The following is an 18,587-nucleotide window of genomic DNA, read 5'->3' as shown; positions in this document are numbered from 1 at the left end:
AGCTAAGGTCCTATTTGGCACCATCTTATAACAGTTGTTTTTGTTATTATTTCCAAGATTAAAATGGTCCTATTTGGCACCATTTTAATCTTGTTTCATTTGTCATTTAATTTTTTTCTCATCTTTATTTGCAGGAATTAATTGCAACCTTGTAGAGTTACAGGTAAATTTTTTTTCTTCTTTTCTTTTTTGTTGTCATTTTTAATCTTTTTGTATTTATTTTTGTTGATTCTATTGTGTTACTTAGTTTTGTAAATAATTGGTTGTTTTGTTGTTGTATCTTAATTATAGTGTAAAATCAATGACAATGTAAACTTGTTTTTATTAATGCTAATACCAAAATTTCATTATCATGTAATTTTTCATAATTATTTTGTTTAAATTATTTATGGTATGTTTGTATATGTATTAGTTAAACAATTACTTAACTATAAGTATGACTTAAATGTTTAGTAAAAGTTGTTTTTAAAAATAGTACTGCCAAATACATATTCATTATTTTTATCTTTCTTAGTTGTGTCTATTGAACACATATTATTGTTTTCAATTTTAAAATATAAGATTCAAGAAATGATATCAGACGCATACTTAAATTCAAAATATAACAACTATAAAATATTATTTTTATTCTCAAAAAATAATAATACAGAAACAATACTGAACATACCCTAATTTTTTTTAGTTAAGTGATTTCCCTAACACAATGACAAATCAAAAGATGTGGTTCCAGCCCCACGTGATCAAGTCTCCCTAGTCTTGGTCATTATTGGAGAAAATGAAAGCTTAACCGTGTACATTATATTATCTGCTTGGTGGGTCAATATAAGCTAGTTGCTCATCATGCTAGCTATCACCTTCAGTGTACTAGATCCTGCTAGTCAATGGAGTACAGGAGAGAGGGATTATGAGGAATAGCTCACATGATCATGCATTTCTTCTACATGTATAACCAAATTTAATTATTATGGCACACATGTTAGCATATGTTTGAAGGCTATAAATTGAAAGTGCAACATATTGTATTACTTACATAAGTATACAACAATTAACAAAATCCTTGAGGATTTTGAGAGGTCAAAAAACAAATCAACTTATCTATTTGAGACATTTGTTTTTGTTTTTATCGTGTGCTTTTCGAGCATATATTGAAAAGAATGATTTGTTTAATATATGATTAACTATTTAAGTAATAATAACATGCTGGCCCCGTTCTTGATCCAATAAAGTTTTGTTCTGTTTGCGATATTTTCAGAAAGTATTTAGTTATATTAAAAAAACCAATGGTTTATTAATCGCTAGAGATATAAACTTTTTTGACAAAAATCGATTGCTTTAGAATTTGGGAAAGTATATTAAAAAGATGATATAAGTGTTGACATAATTACGACCCATTTAATAACAAGTAATTAATGCTATAATTTACTTACATAATTGATGTGGCATAATATAATTAATGGAATAAAAGTATAAAATAATAAAATGATTAGAGAACTAAAGTCTGACAAAAAACTGACAGAAATGCATTCAAAACGACATCATTTTAAATTTTTTAAAAAAAAGAATTAAACTTACTTAAAATGACTTCGTTTTGAGTGTATTTTTATCAATCTTTTGTTAAATTTTGAGTTGTATAGTACTTCAACATCCAACCAATATTGTTACGCTACATTACTTTGCACATAATAATTTTAATAATTTGTACAAACACTTTGTGACTCTCTATTATTACTCTTTAAGATTTGTGTTTGACTCCCTAATACAATTTATAAACCAATCATATAGACACGTAACTAACTCTAAATATTATTATACTTATTTTTGAAAATTTTGGATTTAATGTTAATTTGAGTTTATGCTGATCTTTGTGGATCTTGTATAACGTTTGCATTATAATTATAACAGTGTACGATTAAAATTTAATTATTCTTATATCCAATAACCACGGATCATATACTTGTAAATAAAATCTAACAATAAATCATATAAGCGTAACATGCAAATCCAAGTTTGTCATGACACAATACAGCAGACGAATTAAAATTATTCACCCTCTTGTAAGAGAATGGATCCAATGTTGGTATCAGTTATGTTGATTTTTTAAAAATCTTGTACCACAGCTGCATTTATAATAGTCTACTATTTAAATTGAATTATGATCCTCTTCGTAATATATATATATTTTTTACCTTTCCCTCTACTTGTCTTCATAATCTAATTAAAAAAAACTGACTTGATTGCAATTAAACTGAAAAAGCAAGTAAAAAACTCAATCTTTTAGTCATCATTAAACAACAACAGGCAAGGATAGGGAAAAAGACAATGAAAGGATTCTTATCCATTCAAGTTTTAATTGCATACAGATTGTACTTCAATAACTACCAATCAAAACCGGTAAAAAGATCAACACAAGAAGCAGATCAAGGACTCCAAATCAAAATAATGGATGACCACAACATGAGTAAGCACGCAATGACCAGATTAACCTCAATCAACAAAAGTGAGATGGAGGGTGAATGCACCTTACCAAATTGATCCAGAAGACCAAGGGACCCAACGAAGATGGCACACCTAATACTAACAAAAAAATCTAATTGATTTCTGACAAGTCAACCCACAGCAAGAAGGTACGGGACACGTTGACCGTCTACCTCATAATCATATACAATCACTTCAAACAAATTGCTGAACCTGTCTCCATTCTCATCTCTCTTCCCCTCCACAGCACACAGAGATTCCACATGGGATATCATATGAGAATTGAGATTCATCAAGGTATTGTCATTTAGTTGCCAGAAAAATTAACAGAGATACCAAAAAGACAAAGATACATGAATTTAAGTCAAAGCTCTATGTTTCTAACTATAACATAGAATCCAAATCTTCAAAAAGAAAAAAAATTAATTGCTTAGAAAACCCAAATGGGTATTTTATCGGTATCACATGCTGCTGTTTGCATGAATGAAACTGAATACTTGTTGCACTGAGCTCGCTATATCATCTGCTGTAAACCTTGTTTCGCTTGCCACCTACAGAGAACATAGATACAATCTCATTTACATGTGTATATATTGATTTGGAGGCATTTTGATTTAAAAACTAAAATATATACACGGAAATGTTAATACCTTAACGTTAAATGAATAAAGAACAGTTTGTTCAATGGTGGTGATGTTGGTATGGAGAATATTGAACTGCAAATCTTCCAATGCAGCTATTGCTTTAATGAGCTGGCCTGGCCTTCTTCGAGAGAGGATCTTTATCATGGCGTCTAACCCTAAAAGCTTCACCTCAACATCAGCTAAGCAAGATTTGTTTTCAGCTGTTTCTTCACGGAGCCCGGTTTCGAAGTCCATAAGCTTGATTTGATCGTTCGGGAAAGGCAAAGGAGGAGGAAACAATGGAGTTTGTGGCTGTTGATTAATGGCCATTGAAGAATCTCCCATTTGCCGCCCGCCTCCGGGAGCTGCTGCTGCTTCTCCTAATATTCTTCGCCGTTTCTGTGACTCCAAGCACTGCAGAAGCTGCTCCAATTCCCTCACAAATTCAATAGCTCCACCTATAATCGACGCTTGATCTCCCTACAAATCCGCAAAAATATTAACCGATGATGGATTACAGGTTGTTTATTTGAATTATGCACGCGTGTCAGAAAATTATAAAATGATCAACACAGCTCAATTTAGTTCCGGATCTAAATTTATTTATTTATTATTATTATTTATTTATTTATTATGCTTACTCTTTGAACGTATGAGCCAGGCATGAGAGATCTCAAGACTCGAAGGTGTTCATTCATTTGCTTCCTTCGATTTCTTTCAACAGCAATATGAGTCATCCTTTGGCTTTCAACTTCTTCAGTTGTCTTTATAGCTCTTGGTCTTTTTCTCTTGTTTTTCGCTTCTGGTCCGTTGTTGACAACGCTCTTGTTGTTTTGAACATCATCTTCCAGAAATCGGAGTTGTTGCTGCACCGAGTTATTGTCAGAAACCCTAATTTCATCATTATCCTTAAAGCTCTCGTTTTCGTTGCAACCGCCGGGTTGTGGGAGCATGAGAGAGTGCTCATCATCCTCATCTAATTTATCGTTCAAAACAGGAAATTTAAGAAAGTAAACAGGGTCAATAATCCCGGTTTCTTCCTCGGGAACATTAACCCTATTATTGGTTTGATTTAAGGACAACTTGGGACCGAACTCAGCAAACTGCATCACATCGGCAAAGCTTAGTTTATCGAAAGAATTCGATGTACAAAACCCTGATGATGATGAAGATACTTGTTGTTGTATTTTTGGTGGTGGTTGAGGATTGTTGTTGATCATGTAATCAATCATTCCATGATTGTTGTTACGATCATCAGAAGTTTCACCTATCCTTGGCTTCATGATCAGTTCTTCTTGATGTTGATGATGATGATGATCTAGAGAGTAATCTAGCCCTTGAAAATTTGCCTGCAACAAGAGAAGTTCAGAGCAAAACAACATGGTGTTTTTGAAAGATTAAAATTTATCAACAGAAAATTATACAAATCGTGAAGATGATGATAAGCTGGATATGTAGGTATATTTAAACTTATATACCGAGTAATTCAGTTCTTTCTCCATTTAACACTATATACTTTGATCGGAAACCCTAAAGTGACCTCAACTCATGCAAAGGACAAAAAAACCTTGGGAAACTTCTCAGCTTCAGTCATTCACCTGAGAAAGGAAAAATAATAACCGTGAACTTTAAATTACAGTCCAGTAATAAACAAAATAGCACTTGATTCCATAGTTAAACAGCTAGGGGTTTTTGAATTTATATCTATTACTGATGCTAAGTTTTGTGCATTATAACAGTTTATGGCTAAATATTAATCAATATCTACCAATTACAATCTTATGAAAATAATAATAATGATAATAATAATAAAAATAACCCAAAGCTCAGATTAACACTAGCATAAAAACGTAACAATTATGGAGAAACAGAATGGATATTTCACAAACCGGATTGGAGACTGAACTAGACAAGAGACAAAATTAAAATTAATCAAGTGGGGTTTTGATATTTGAATAGCAGGGAGCCAGCATGGGGGGTACCCACACAAAGCTGAGAAACTTCCGACGAGGATGATGAGTTTTCTGTCTTACTGTCTTTTATTTGATATATATATAAAATGGGCCATGGGATGGCTTTGACTTGAAGAAAGATACACATAGAGAGAGAGAGAGAGAGAGAAAGGGCAAAGAGGAGCCTGTGGATTAATGTCAACCTCACAGTTTGATGAGTTTTCACCTCTTCAAATTGTTTATCACCACCACCTCCAAATATTAATGTGAGTCACAGGTGACCCAACGCTCTTTTTTACTTTACACTTTACTACCTCTTTTCATGATCCTAATTAATTAACCCTGAATATCATTCATCTCAAATTTGAAATCTAGGGCGGTTTGTTATTATTGTGTTTCAACATAATTTTAAATATACAATAATTTTGAAAAAAAATAATTGGTGAACAAATATGGATCTAGAGTCTGCTGTAATCTTAATTAGAGGTATAAAATGAGTCGGGTTATTATGACCCCAACAAATAGTCGCAGAGTCATTTTCATTAAGGTAAAAAGGTAATAATTTTCAATTATAAATGCTAAGATTAAATTGTACAAATCTCATGTTGCCAATAGAATCTAAATTATGTTATCATTGTATGAATTTCGCCAGTCAACGAATATCAAATTTGTAAAGAATAATTTGAAAATTAACTAAGAAACTCTGTGTTTTCTCTAAATTTCTGTTAGTTTAAAGTTGTGTTTGTATTTTTTAAAGGAGTTTGGTGGATTTCGCTATGGGAAAAAAAATGCAGAAATATCCAAAACGGTGAAGTAGAATAGGCCGAGTTAAAGTAAAAATTAATGAGTTAATATAGAATACGAAAGTTTAAATGAACTCGTGTCTAGCTTATATTTTAGTCATGAAAATCTAATGAATGGGCATATGGATAAGCATTAAAGCACGAATGATAAATTAATTTTTTTAAAATATTTTGAAATTATAAATAGTCAACAACATAGTAGTAATAATTTTATAACTACTAACCTTATGGAAACATTAGTACATTTAGATAATTAAAAAAGGAACGTTAATCACGATACAAATGCTATTGGGCCAATTGGCCTAGGCCAATAACTGATTGATTAGAGCTTCTAACACCCCATTTTAATTCTTAAGAAGCCTCACGTTTCATTTTTTTCTTCTTTTATGAAATTACGAAAAAGGACATAAAAGCACAATATAATTTTGATTAAATTTCACTTTCATTTAGAATAAATTTTGTAAATATATTCTTTTCACCATAAAATTATTGTTATTAAATAATTTATTTCTTCATTATTTCATAATTATTTTGATTTCATCAACATAATTCATTGTATCATATGTTAGGATTAAAAAATAGTTAGGTTTCATGATTTGTAAAGACATTTTAGTGTAACTAAATTCATACTTGTCCTTTTATGTAATTTCAAGTAGTAATAGAACTATGATTACAAAAGCGGGGTGATATGAGTATTTCAAGGGGTGTGGAAAGCATTCTCTAACCAATTATCACATGATCCTATGAGATAATGCTATGTTATTTGTCATATTAGTTTCCATCCTAATTGCCTAAGCCTAAAATTAGAGTAAATTTAATTCCTATTTTTTTACTTAAGTACTTGTTCATTCCCTGTATTTTAAACAAACCTCAATATATTTACTTAAATACGTTATATTTTCTTCCCTCACTTTTTTCTTTGCTTTTATAAAAATACCAAAGTAACAATATTTTTTATATTAATTAATTTATCTATAAAGAAGTTAATTCATCAATTAACCAATAATTATCAAGATGAAAGAATTAGTAATTTTTGCATCCTTGCAACAATATTGCTAATAATTATTTATAATAAATTGATATCAGCTAACTTAAACAATGTTTAATATCTTTGCAATAATCTTATTAATTAAAAATTTAATTTACTAAATTTATCGTAAAAGTAAAATAATAATATAAAAATTTCCCCTGATTTTTGTTTTGCTCTCAAGGCTAATTTGATAATTTAACATTTTTTTCTTTACATTAATATCTCTAAAAATATTGTTTGCAAGGGTATTATTGTAAAAGAAAAAAAGATTAAGAATATAATATATAAAATAATAGAAGTTTCTTGAGATATTTTTTCGGATATAGGAACCAAAGGAATGACTAAACAAACATCTACCCCGAAAATTCTAGAGCAATTTAATCCTTTCCTAACCGCATTTTAGAAATATAGGCTTATTGTAAGAAAGCTTTAGGATTCCATTATTATCAATTTACTATGCATTATTTTAAGGACCAAAAAATAAATAATTGGAACAATTTGAGTATTTCACGGCACCGAGAGACAGACCCCCTATTAATAGTTTTTATTTTTATTTTTCCTTGCTCTTTTCTTTTCGTCTCGGTTAGACTCCATGATTTAGTCATTCATTAGGATTAACATATTAAGCCTTGGAGATGTTGATTACATGAAGAGTATTTTGAAACGGAAGAGGGCAAAAAGAAAAAGGCTCACGGGATACAAGTGAATTTAGCTTCCATTGTCAAGGATAACATCAAATTTAAGCATAATAGTCCACCAAGGCTTCCCCAAAGACTTGTATTTAGTCCAGAAATTTAATTTTCTATCACAGTAAATCTAGAATACATTGATTTGTCTAAAATACATCGAAAGCACCATATCACTTCATATCTATTACAGCTAATAAACAAGTCATATTCTAATATAAGTTTGAAGTAATTTGCTCCCCAATACCAATCACGTGATAGGAACTTTTGGGGACAAAGCTCTAAAAATAATTGTTCTATGTTCAAATAAGGTAAAACAAAATCAAAGGAACATTGATTGAAATTGCAGCCTTCTATTATGTCATGCTCACTGAGAGTAATACGCAAATTACACAAAAAACCAAATATGATGCTTAAACAAGATACTGTTAACTAATTGCAAACTCATGAACCCTGGGGAGGCTTGGGCGAGGTTCCCCTTTCCAGTCTTCCGAATTAAACGTAACTACAAAAGAAACACAACAAATTCATCTAGAAAGACATCTTTTGCTCTGTTCAGTGTCTAGATTTTTTTTCGGTGAAAACAATGTCTTAAATTACAGGGAAGATGATTAAGAACTTTCCTAGATCCAGTGTAGTTGCAGGTTCCATCTTTCCCTGTTCATCTTTAAAAATAAACATACAAATTAAACTAAAACAGTTTACAGTTTCACGATATCAGAGAACCTGCAAAGTGCCTGCTAATTCAACCTTTGTTGCTCATCTCACCAAGCAGGATTGTAGCAGCGGTTAATCAGACCAATTTGTTTGTTTCTTCCGCTCGTAGCACCTCTACTCCCAAAAAAGAGGATGAAAATCACACACTAGCTGAATCATGAGGTGTACTCGAAAGGAGCTGGTGGCTGAGGTTCTTCATCAACAGCCATGGCCGAAGCAGAACCCTGCTGTCCCGTTGTTGACCCACCACCAGCAGGTGACTGTGTAGACGATGGAGCATCTGTGAGGGATAGTACCTCTGGTTCATTGGGACGCAAGTCCCTCAGGAGAACAAACCCTGATGGTGATGACTTCACAGGCACATATCTGCTGTCCTCAAGAAATTTAATGAACTTCTCCTGTGCTGGAACCACCCTGGCAGGGTTAATCAAAATTTCGAAAGAAGGCTCAGGCTCTGCTTTCTTCTCTGGAGGTGTATCAACCTGCCATATAAATCGGGAAAAGAATAAAAAAATTTAAAAAAAACCATCACAAGATTCACAATATAATTAATCAGTGGGGGATTGCTAGATTGTTTATGACTGGAAATATAAAAAAAGTTGCTTCAGAAAAATTTCTCAAGTTGAAAAGAACAATACCAGCAATGCACTTAGTATTTTGAAAACATTTACTAATTTTAATTAGAAAAAAGGAAGAGCTGTTTCCCTTAAGATGTTACTTCTAGTGGGTGCCAGGTGATTAACCCAATTTCCCATAGAAGGTCATATGTTCTACAGCTCCCAAATTGGAGATATACCAATATACTAAAAGAGCTGCTTGATATATATCCAAGTGTCTTTTCTCTGAATAGTAGATTTATCAAACACTCAATAAACAGAAATCGCAAAACTAAGGATGTGTTTACCTGCATAGAGTCTCCATCTTTCTCATTAGATGATTTTCCTTTTCCGGCAGAGGACAAATCTGTCTTTTCAGCAGTCGCTTTCTCTTTCTCTTTCTGCTCCGCTTCTTTCTTAGCCCGAGCTTTGGCCTTAGCTGAAGTTGACAGAACAGCGGCGGGAAGTTTTACAGCTGATGTGGTGGTGGGCACAGTGGTAGGTTTCGGATATTCGAACAGAGAAGGTTTTGCATGTGATAAGAATTCAAACCGAGGAACTTTCAAGTCATAGTTGAGTCCAATTAAAGCCGTGGGTGAAAACGCCAAGCTAATGAAGTATATAAGGGGATACCAATACCAAAACTGGCTAAAAACAGAGAGACCAACTACTGCAGTGATTTTATCATGTTTCGTCTTTGAAAGCAATCTTATAGTTACGTTCCTTCCACCAGCATCAAGGATTCCAGAGGCCAAGATTGCTCCCATCTTGCTCATGGTATCTTCATGCTTATCAAGAATTATTTTTTCCAATTGTCGCCTAGAATAGGAAAATAATATGTCAAAATTATGAGCTAAAAAACACAATAAACGAGGAAAATATACACTAAAATCAATACCTGAAGGTTCCAACACGAGAATCATTAGCTTCATTAATCTGGACCATGACCATAGCCATTGCAATGAGTGCACCTTGGCGAACAAAATCAACGACATCTGATGTAAGAGGCTCCAGCAATGATATAGCCTCGCTCAGTCCTGTACCTGCACAGGAGATACCTACTGCAAGAGCCGCACCATAGCGAACATGTGGATTATATGACTCAGACAGCAGAGACACAATTCGAGGAGTCTGCAATTTAACAATGCAGTGAGATTCACAGAAAACTGTTATCCCTCCCATCTCTACTCACCCACCAACCCACACCCAGACACAGAAGGCATGTGCTAGAAGAAAAACAAAGAAAGAAGATAAAATTCACAAACCTGCTCCGGCTCAGAGTACAGGACAAAACCAAGTGCTAGAACAGCGGTCCTCCTGACATCATCACTGACATCCGATACGGCAAAGTGCAGCAGCTGGCGAATCGCCTTGTTGTTAGCTGTTCCACTGTAGGCCAATGCCAATGCATACATTCCTCCATAACGCAGTATTGGATCTTGATCGCGAGTCATTTGCTCAATTAATGTATCTGCTTCTTCTTCCCTTCCATACACAGTTAGAGCAATACCCAATGCCAACCCCCTACAACAAAATCAGATACGCAATAAGAAAACAGAACAGCTAAACTGAAGTTTCGGCAGTGCCAACATAAGAAACCAACTAACCTGATGATCTTCTCATGCTGCGTCTCATGTGCATAGGTAAGCATTTCACCTGCCTTCTCACTAGCGGTTCCAACCATGAGCAAACCCATACTTATCCCAGCAGCTTCTCCAGCAACAGCACTGTCAGTATAAAGCACATTTTTTATGTCATCATAGATATCTTCATCAGCAGTTCCTAGAGCTGCCAAGCCAAGCCCTAAGCAGGCACCATGTTGAATAACCTGCAAAGATTTCAAATAGTGAATCAACAAATACTTGTAGACCGTTTGGCTAAAAAGTAAAAGCGGTCACAGACTAAAATTTAAGCACCTCCACATTAGTACTCCTTAGGCTATCACGAAGGAATTGTTTGATGCCCTCGCCATGGTTGGCATGAATGAGACCTAAGGCATAAAGAGCTCCACCTTCTGAGTACGGACTGCCGCCACCACCAGCCCCGCCCTGGGGCAAGTAAGGTGCCATAAGTGACCTTCCTTGCTGCAGATGGCCTCTGTGAATAACACCTAGCCCTGCCGTTGCACTAAACTTGGCCCAATTGGTGGCTCTGCTCAACCAGTCCTGACAATTGACATGAATCAACAGTGTTAAACATTCACATCAAATCCCTATACAGATATGGGTAGGTGATGCATATTATTGTCTTTTTCAAAGGTGGAGTGTAATTGTACCACTATCATGAATGAAAAAGAAATAATGAAAGCTAAACAGATGTTGTACCAGATTCTCCCTAAGAAATGTGTCCACAGTTGTTCCAGCGTGCATAATTGCATTAGCATAAATTGTCGCACTATGACAAACACTGTTTCTCATCTCAACCGACTGCTTTATAGTTTTAAGAATCAAAAGATCCGACCTATAAAATGAGTATAGTAGTGTAAATAAATTACCATCATTTTACCCAAATAAACTCAACAAATTATCTAAGAAGTGTTGAAAAACGGATGCCCTTACTTGTTATGACTGTATAAGAATTGCAGAGTTAGTTGTATTGATGTCTCCCCAGACAAAATTCCCTTGATTTTATTGAGTCTCTCAGCATATATTACTTCCTTTGGATCTTCATCTTGTACATTTACATTGGAAGCAGGAGTTCCCTCGTTCATTTGAACATCCTCAGCTGTAGAACTATCATTTTGAGCAGACGGAGGATCATTGGATCCTGGTTGCACTGTCTGCAGAGGTTGAGTTTTAGGAACAGGAAGGTGATCTCTCACATTCAAGAGAAAAGCTTGGTGCTCATTCTCCACAAGATCAAAGGCGATTTGAAATGCCAATAATGCATCATCTTTGTTCTCAGAACGGAGAAGCTTCTCTAGTATGCTCACAACACCTTCGGGTTCATCCAAGAACATGAGACACTGGCAAATGCTCAAATAATCTGGAGAAGGAAGCTTTTGATAAACTTTAACGAGGAGACGAAGCACCTGTAGCAAGAACCAATGCATATCATACCACTTAATTCAGGAATCTTTCCGAACATTCCATCAACTTCACCTACCAGTTTCACAGTTTCACTTGTAAATAATTCTACCAGTTTCACTTGTAAAAAATTTCTTCGTACAGACCTTAATTCAAAACCATATTCATTAAAGCATCAGATACTTTCAGCAACCAACACCACATGGCAAGAAGTAAAAACACTAAATACAAATTAACAGGTGGTTACTCGAAGTAGACAGCAAAATGAGGCGGCACTGAGTTATGTTTGAATAATATTATAGTTTATATATCATGTCCAGGTTATTAGCAATTCCTAAATTGTCACAGTAATTCAAATAACAAACAAAAAATTAGTGAGAAGACATTAGCAGTATACTTTCCAAATCATTAATCAATAAAATGGATAGGAAAAGCAACTTTCTAGTGCCCATCAACTAGGCTTCATCTCTCACATTCTAGAATATTAGGATGTCAGGGTCCAAGGAGTGACTGGCAAAGATTTGGTCTGCCATGGAATTGGATGGCTCAGTACTACATCACCGTGTTATTTAGTTTACAACAAACAAGCTCAGAATTGATACTTCTTTAGTAAATCATATGATATAGCTTTAACAAGCAGTTCAACAATAACACCTTAACCGAAGAAAAAATTCTCACCTCACGCCGGTATTCTCTACGATTAACAAAGGAATGAGAGACATTAATACAATATGACAAAGTGCCATGCACATTGTCGCTCCTGGTGATTGCTTCCTCAAGTTTATCCAATCTTCGGCACTCAATCGCAATTCCCATTGCTTGTTGGTATTTTCCATCAGTAATACACCTATGTGAAGAACAGTTAGTCATCTAGAAGAACTGAAAAGACATGATATCAAAATATTGAAGCTTTACATACTTATCAAGCATTCTCTCCACAATTGCCTCCAACCTAGGATCCACATTTGCTGCTTCATCATTTGATTCAGCTGCCTTCGACTTAATACTAGCATATTCATCGATAGCCTTAGCTGTCGATATGAATTGAATCCAAGTGTCAAGTCATAGACATTGCATAAAGAACTAAACTAAAAATTATGAAATTCATAATTAGCAATAAAAAAAAAACATTGTCTGACCATAAAAAAGTCTCATCAGTCTTCCCTTTTTCTTTCAGTGACAAAAATAGAAAAAAGTTAAATGGACTTCCTTACCTAACAGTGTATGAACATAATCAGAATCCTCTGAAACATCAAACAAGGAACCAGCTCCAAGAGCATATGAGAGTGAATCATTAAGTTCACCCAAGTAATAAAAGACCTGTGAGACAAAGTAGAATCCTTGTAAGAAATAAAAGGGAGATCAAAATTAATTATATCTATCAAACAAAAAAGAGTGTGATAGTCAATAAAGTCAACTAATTTTTTTGATAAGAAACTATGAGTATTTGTATTACTAAATAATGGACAAAATAAACTTTACTAGTGGACCAGATATCCACCCAAAATCAAAGCTATACAGAACAGTGTGTGTGTGTGTATTTATATTTGGCTAAGTACGAAACAACAACTATATAAAGAACTATATGAGATATGAATGAGGATAGGTGGGACTACAAATCCACAAAAACAAGGACGAGAAGTCCCATTCTAAAGAAAACACTCAAAAAACTACATAGACCAGAAATAGCCCGAAGCTATACAGAACAGTATCAACCCCCAAAAGTGTGATTTAACCCAAAAGACACAACCTAACCCTATACAAGAATGGGCAGAGTATACTCTAAATCCCAAAAACTATCCCCCAATTAAGATGAATGAAGAAAAATGAAGTATCAATAAGGTCAACTACTTACATTCGCCCTTTAGATGTTATCCCAAAAATCATAGTTTACAATAAATTAATATGGGCCTTGAAGTTCTATGGTTTGAAATTTGAACTCTTAAAGTGGGAACTGCTAAAGACCACTTAAATACAATTAAGTATCCAATTTACAATCAAATCCATCTTTCCTTTCTAGAAAAAGAATTTTTAGAAAAGCTTCATAGCAATCAAAGATGAAAACAGGTAGCGCATACTTTCTGCAGAATGGTAGTTAGGAGTGATACTTCCTTAAAAAAAATTTAAGTATCTAGAGTTGACTTAACTTATTCTGCATTTAGCAATATTGTTATGGAATTTGGAGCACAAACCTATACAAGAAACTTTTAGTATTCTAACTCTTAATCAATGGGGAAGGAAATCAAACACTTATGCTGGGTAGAAGAGTCATAGACAGTAAAGTACAACTGAATTGGGCTAACCTTTGATACTAGAAGAGCAGCAAGTTGTCTCTGGTGCTGATCAAACTCCTCATCCTCATACAAACTTTCTCTGAATCAAGGCAGAAAAAAGAAAGAAGATTAAAAAAAAATGAATAATCCATAGTCATGATTTATAAAGATAAACAAGATCAGTAAAGGAATATTAGATTCGGAGATAGTTTAAAATTCAATATCCTCGGAATCAAGACAGAGTAGCTCAGAAAAGTTATCTTCTGAGTACTCACTATAAATAAACGTTTAAGAATTCAAAAAACAGGTACAGGCAATAACAACATGATCAGCGGCAATTTCACTAAACTCCTAGTTGGGGCTCCTGATTCAGCTGAAGCTTTGACTAGGGATAAGCACTAGCATATTTTAATCCATTGATTATAAAGTTACTCAGACAGAACTAGAACCCTAACAGCAACCAACTAATAAAAATCATTTCCATTAAGTAAAGCTACTTCCACCACCCACTTAAGACCCCAGACCCTCTAGCTGAAGGTCTTAAACCTATGATAGGTAAATTTTTGGACCATCTAGAAACTCAGAAACGATATGTTTTTTTTTTCTTTTCTCCAAACTAAGATTCGTCTACACACATTAGTATCGAAATTGGCATTACAAGATCATCATCATCATAATCATAGAAAGCTTTTCCTGAGCTTCCAAAATCTAAATCAATTTCCCAATTAACTAAATAAAACCCTCGACCCAAACCTAAAAGGAAAAAAAAAAAACAAAGCCCACTAGTTAAACTGCCAAGCTAAAATAATAAATTCCTGAATTTTACCCAAATAACAAGTACAATTACTCGCTTTAATTCAAATCTACACTCCTTACCACTCACATTCTCGTTTTCCACAGAGAAAAACTCAACAAAAATAAATATTGAACACAAATTACAGACAAATAGCGAAGCGACAAAGAAAGAAAATTTAATTACATGATGGGGACGCTAGTCGAGATCTCCGGCCAGAACTGGTCGACAAAGCTATTGAGATTAGAAAGCGCGTGCAGTTTCAGCGAAGGATGACTCTCGTTCAACATAGCCAGTAAACCACCGGCCGAGCTCACCATCGTCGCCGCCATATTTTTAACCGTAATCTAAAGCGAAAACCCTAGGGGTTTCAATTCGGTTCTAATCAATTGAAATAAAAATCGGAGATTTCAACTTGGGGTTCCGTCGGAATTGAAATTCCAAACCCTAGCCCTGAAAGAGAGAGAGGGGAGAGAGAGTCGAAAGAGAGCGAGACTTGAAAGGTAATTATTTGTTTATTCTCTCCTTTTTATTTGATTTCTGATTTCTGAATCTAGTAAACTTACCCAACAAGTTATAATTATCATTATTTAATTAGGATTAGTTATGAGCTCCTCCCTCGGCTTAATTTTAAATTCAAAGATATTTATCTTTTTTCAATTCTTTTTTCAATGAGAATTAATTAAATGTTAACAAAATTGTCAAAAGAAAAATGTAAGTTAAAATTTTAATGTTTGTACTTTGAGTTAAGTTGTCTATTTAATCTTTATATTTTTTAAATTACTTTAAGACACCTTTATTATTAAATATTTGATACTTTTGCCTTTTTTTTGCCATTACAATAATAATACATGTGCTGCAGTCTCGAGAGCATTAATTAATTTATCTATAAATAAGAATTAATTAGTAAATTAACTAATAATTATCAATTTACAAGAACTAATATTTTTTATATCCTTACAATAATCTTTCTAATAATTATTTATAAATAATTAATACCAACCAACTTAAAGCCACGTTTAACACCTTGTTGTCTTGTTAATAATCATTTATATAAAAAAAATTAAGTTACTAAGTTACTTTAATTGTTATTTTACTTTTAGTTTTAATAATAATAATAAAATTTACTTTAATTTTTATTTTAACTTTAGTGTTAATTTGATAAATTAATTTTTTTTCTTTTCATTAGTGTCATTAAGGTAGTGTTTATTTCCTAGAGTGGGAGTGAAGAATATGGATTCCTCCCACTTCAGTGTTTACTTACTAATTTTAAGGGGTAGTGGGAATCCCACTCCATGAGACCCACATTTTTTTGGAGTGGGGAGTGGGATTCCCACTCCCATGGGAGGAGGTGGGAGTGGGAATTCACTCCCCCCTCTTCCATTTTTATCCTTATATTTAATCAAATAAAATAAAATAATATCATATTTATTTAAATAACATTATTATATTATTTTGTAAATTATACTTATTAAAAATAATAATTTATATTGATTCTAAGTTAAAATTACTTAAAAATAATATTATTATACTCATAGAGAATTAATAATATTACTATATACTCTTTTTATTTGAAAATATAATATTATTATATTTATTTAAAAATAATAGTATTATATTTATTTAATATTATTAATTAATAATAATCAATATTTTATTCTAAGAAAATATTAATTTTGTATTATATTATTAATAATAATGTTTCATTTGTGTTGCTCTTAATAATAATTTTTTATTTACATAATTAAAATTAAATTTAATAAAAAATTATTTACATAATTAAGAATATTAATAATTATTATTAATTTACAAATATAATAAAATAAATATTTTATTTTTCAAATCTATTTTTTTATTAATTTTGTAATTAAAAACTATAATTTTTTAAATAAGGATAAAACTGTAATTTAAAATCATTTACTCCCAATTCTATGCTCTCATTTCAGTGTAAGTGAACAACCTACTCCCACTTCCACTCCACACTCTTAATCCCAGGATTCTCACTCCTCAGAATTTTCACTCCAATCCAAAATGTAAACGCAGCATAAGAGTATTGTTGCAAGACTATTATTGTAAAAACAAAGCAAAATAAGGGCATAAGTGTCATATATTTAATACTACGAGTGTCTTAAGATACTTTTCAAAGTATAAAAACTAAATGAAAATTTAATAAAAGATATAAGGACTAAACGAGTATTTACTCAAATTTTATTAGCGAATAAACAACAATACTACATGTAAAATTATGTACTTATTAATGAATTGGTTCTTACATTATCAATTAAAAATTTAATTTTTTAATGATTACAATATTACTTACAAGTAATTTCTCTTGCTTTATTAAAATAAAAAATTTTAAAAGATAAGAAAAACACACACCTTCAATATAATATGTTTTATCATGTAGTTATACTAAAATTTATGTTTTTCCTCTTAATTGTAAGTGATCCATTATTAAATAATGATTCTATTATTTCTATCAATGGTAGGAGTTTCTCCTCCAGATAAGAATCAAAACAGAGACTCAAACTCTAATCCATAAAATTGATAAATTGCAATATCTATTTTCGGAAACTATTATGAGAATTCGAGCTTGAGATGGTATGATCAATTGAGGAACTACCAATATACCCAGAAAAATTATGTGAAACTATATGATTGGGATTTATCTAGGTACTCTTCCCCTAAACATTCTCAGAAAAATAATGTACTTACCTTGATTCTTTCTTCCTAAACTTTGACAAACATGACATATTTTCTCAACATGAAAAGTAGTTGGAAATTAATATTAAATTATCTTGGGGTTTGTTTGATAAATGTCTAAAGTTTGAAATTTTATTAATTTCAAATCTTTCTTAATTTTTGCTTACTTATTTTTTTAATTTATGTCTGATTTTTAAAAATTTATATTTGAATAGAAAAAGTAAAATTTTGTAACTTTTATCTTAACGTGAAAAGTCTGGATGAAAAATAAATATTATGTTTTAAAAATATCTTTATAAAATATACTTATTTCCTAAACTATAAAACTTAGGGGCTGTTTGTTTTTTCAACTTAATGAAGGTTTTCAGCAATTAAATCATTAAGTTATTAAGCTAATTTTTTTTAGCTTTTTACTTAATCTAAAAAGTTTGAATGCTATCATTAAAATATATTTTCAAAAATATCCTTATCTGATTAATTAATTTTCATCTTTAACTAAATAAAATTTAATAATTAGCATTATTACCCATCTGCATATAACTTGTGATAATATATAGTGGTAGACTAAAATTATTTTTATCTTTTTATTTTGTTCAAATTAGCATTATTTATCTTCATAATTTTTTATGAATATTTTTCATATAAAAACATCACAAACTATAATAAAATTGATTAACATATATGATATAAAATATTAAAGAGTTGTACTCAATTGAATATGATTTATGTTATGATAATTTATTCCCTTATTTATATTCTTTGAGATATTTATTATTTGTTTAACATTATAATTTGTAAGGGCATAAATGTAAAAATATTAGTTTTCATATTTTTTAAATTAAACAAGCAAACAACTTAATATTTATTTTTAGCTATTTAGACAAAAAAAAAAAACATGTCCTCTCGTTTA

At 32.0% G+C, this 18,587-nt stretch overlaps 2 protein-coding genes across 3 annotated transcripts; both read right to left on the bottom strand.

Annotated features, from left to right (window-relative positions):
- Window positions 1-2,913: 2,913 nt before the first annotated feature.
- On the bottom strand, window positions 2,914-4,680 carry LOC18032940 (transcription factor FAMA). 2 transcript variants are annotated; one of them, XM_006420833.2, is made up of 4 exons: window positions 4,577-4,680; window positions 3,740-4,447; window positions 3,126-3,578; window positions 2,914-3,026 (listed from the first exon to the last, which is right to left on the bottom strand). In XM_006420833.2, exons 1-4 carry the CDS (start codon window positions 4,598-4,600, stop codon window positions 2,937-2,939), a joined length of 1,275 nt encoding a protein of 424 aa, XP_006420896.1. In that variant the 5' UTR covers window positions 4,601-4,680; the 3' UTR covers window positions 2,914-2,936. The 2 variants fall into 2 exon arrangements, with proteins under 2 accessions (XP_006420896.1, XP_024040539.1); XM_024184771.1 differs by lacking the exon at window positions 4,577-4,680 and having other exon boundaries at window positions 3,740-4,480.
- A 3,222-nt stretch (window positions 4,681-7,902) lies between these two features.
- On the bottom strand, window positions 7,903-15,500 carry LOC18033411 (26S proteasome non-ATPase regulatory subunit 1 homolog A). Its single transcript, XM_006420832.2, has 13 exons — window positions 15,161-15,500; window positions 14,212-14,281; window positions 13,123-13,228; window positions 12,828-12,939; window positions 12,587-12,755; window positions 11,441-11,913; window positions 11,207-11,342; window positions 10,799-11,047; window positions 10,490-10,710; window positions 10,148-10,406; window positions 9,781-10,013; window positions 9,191-9,701; window positions 7,903-8,768 (listed from the first exon to the last, which is right to left on the bottom strand). Exons 1-13 carry the CDS (start codon window positions 15,304-15,306, stop codon window positions 8,442-8,444), a joined length of 3,012 nt encoding a protein of 1,003 aa, XP_006420895.1. The 5' UTR covers window positions 15,307-15,500; the 3' UTR covers window positions 7,903-8,441.
- Between the last annotated feature and the right edge of the window lie 3,087 nt (window positions 15,501-18,587).

Source organism: Citrus clementina, unplaced genomic scaffold, assembly GCF_000493195.1.
Source record: "Citrus clementina cultivar Clemenules unplaced genomic scaffold, Citrus_clementina_v1.0 scaffold_9, whole genome shotgun sequence".
Lineage (NCBI taxonomy): Eukaryota > Viridiplantae > Streptophyta > Magnoliopsida > Sapindales > Rutaceae > Citrus > Citrus x clementina.
This window is presented reverse-complemented; position numbering and strand designations above follow the sequence as displayed.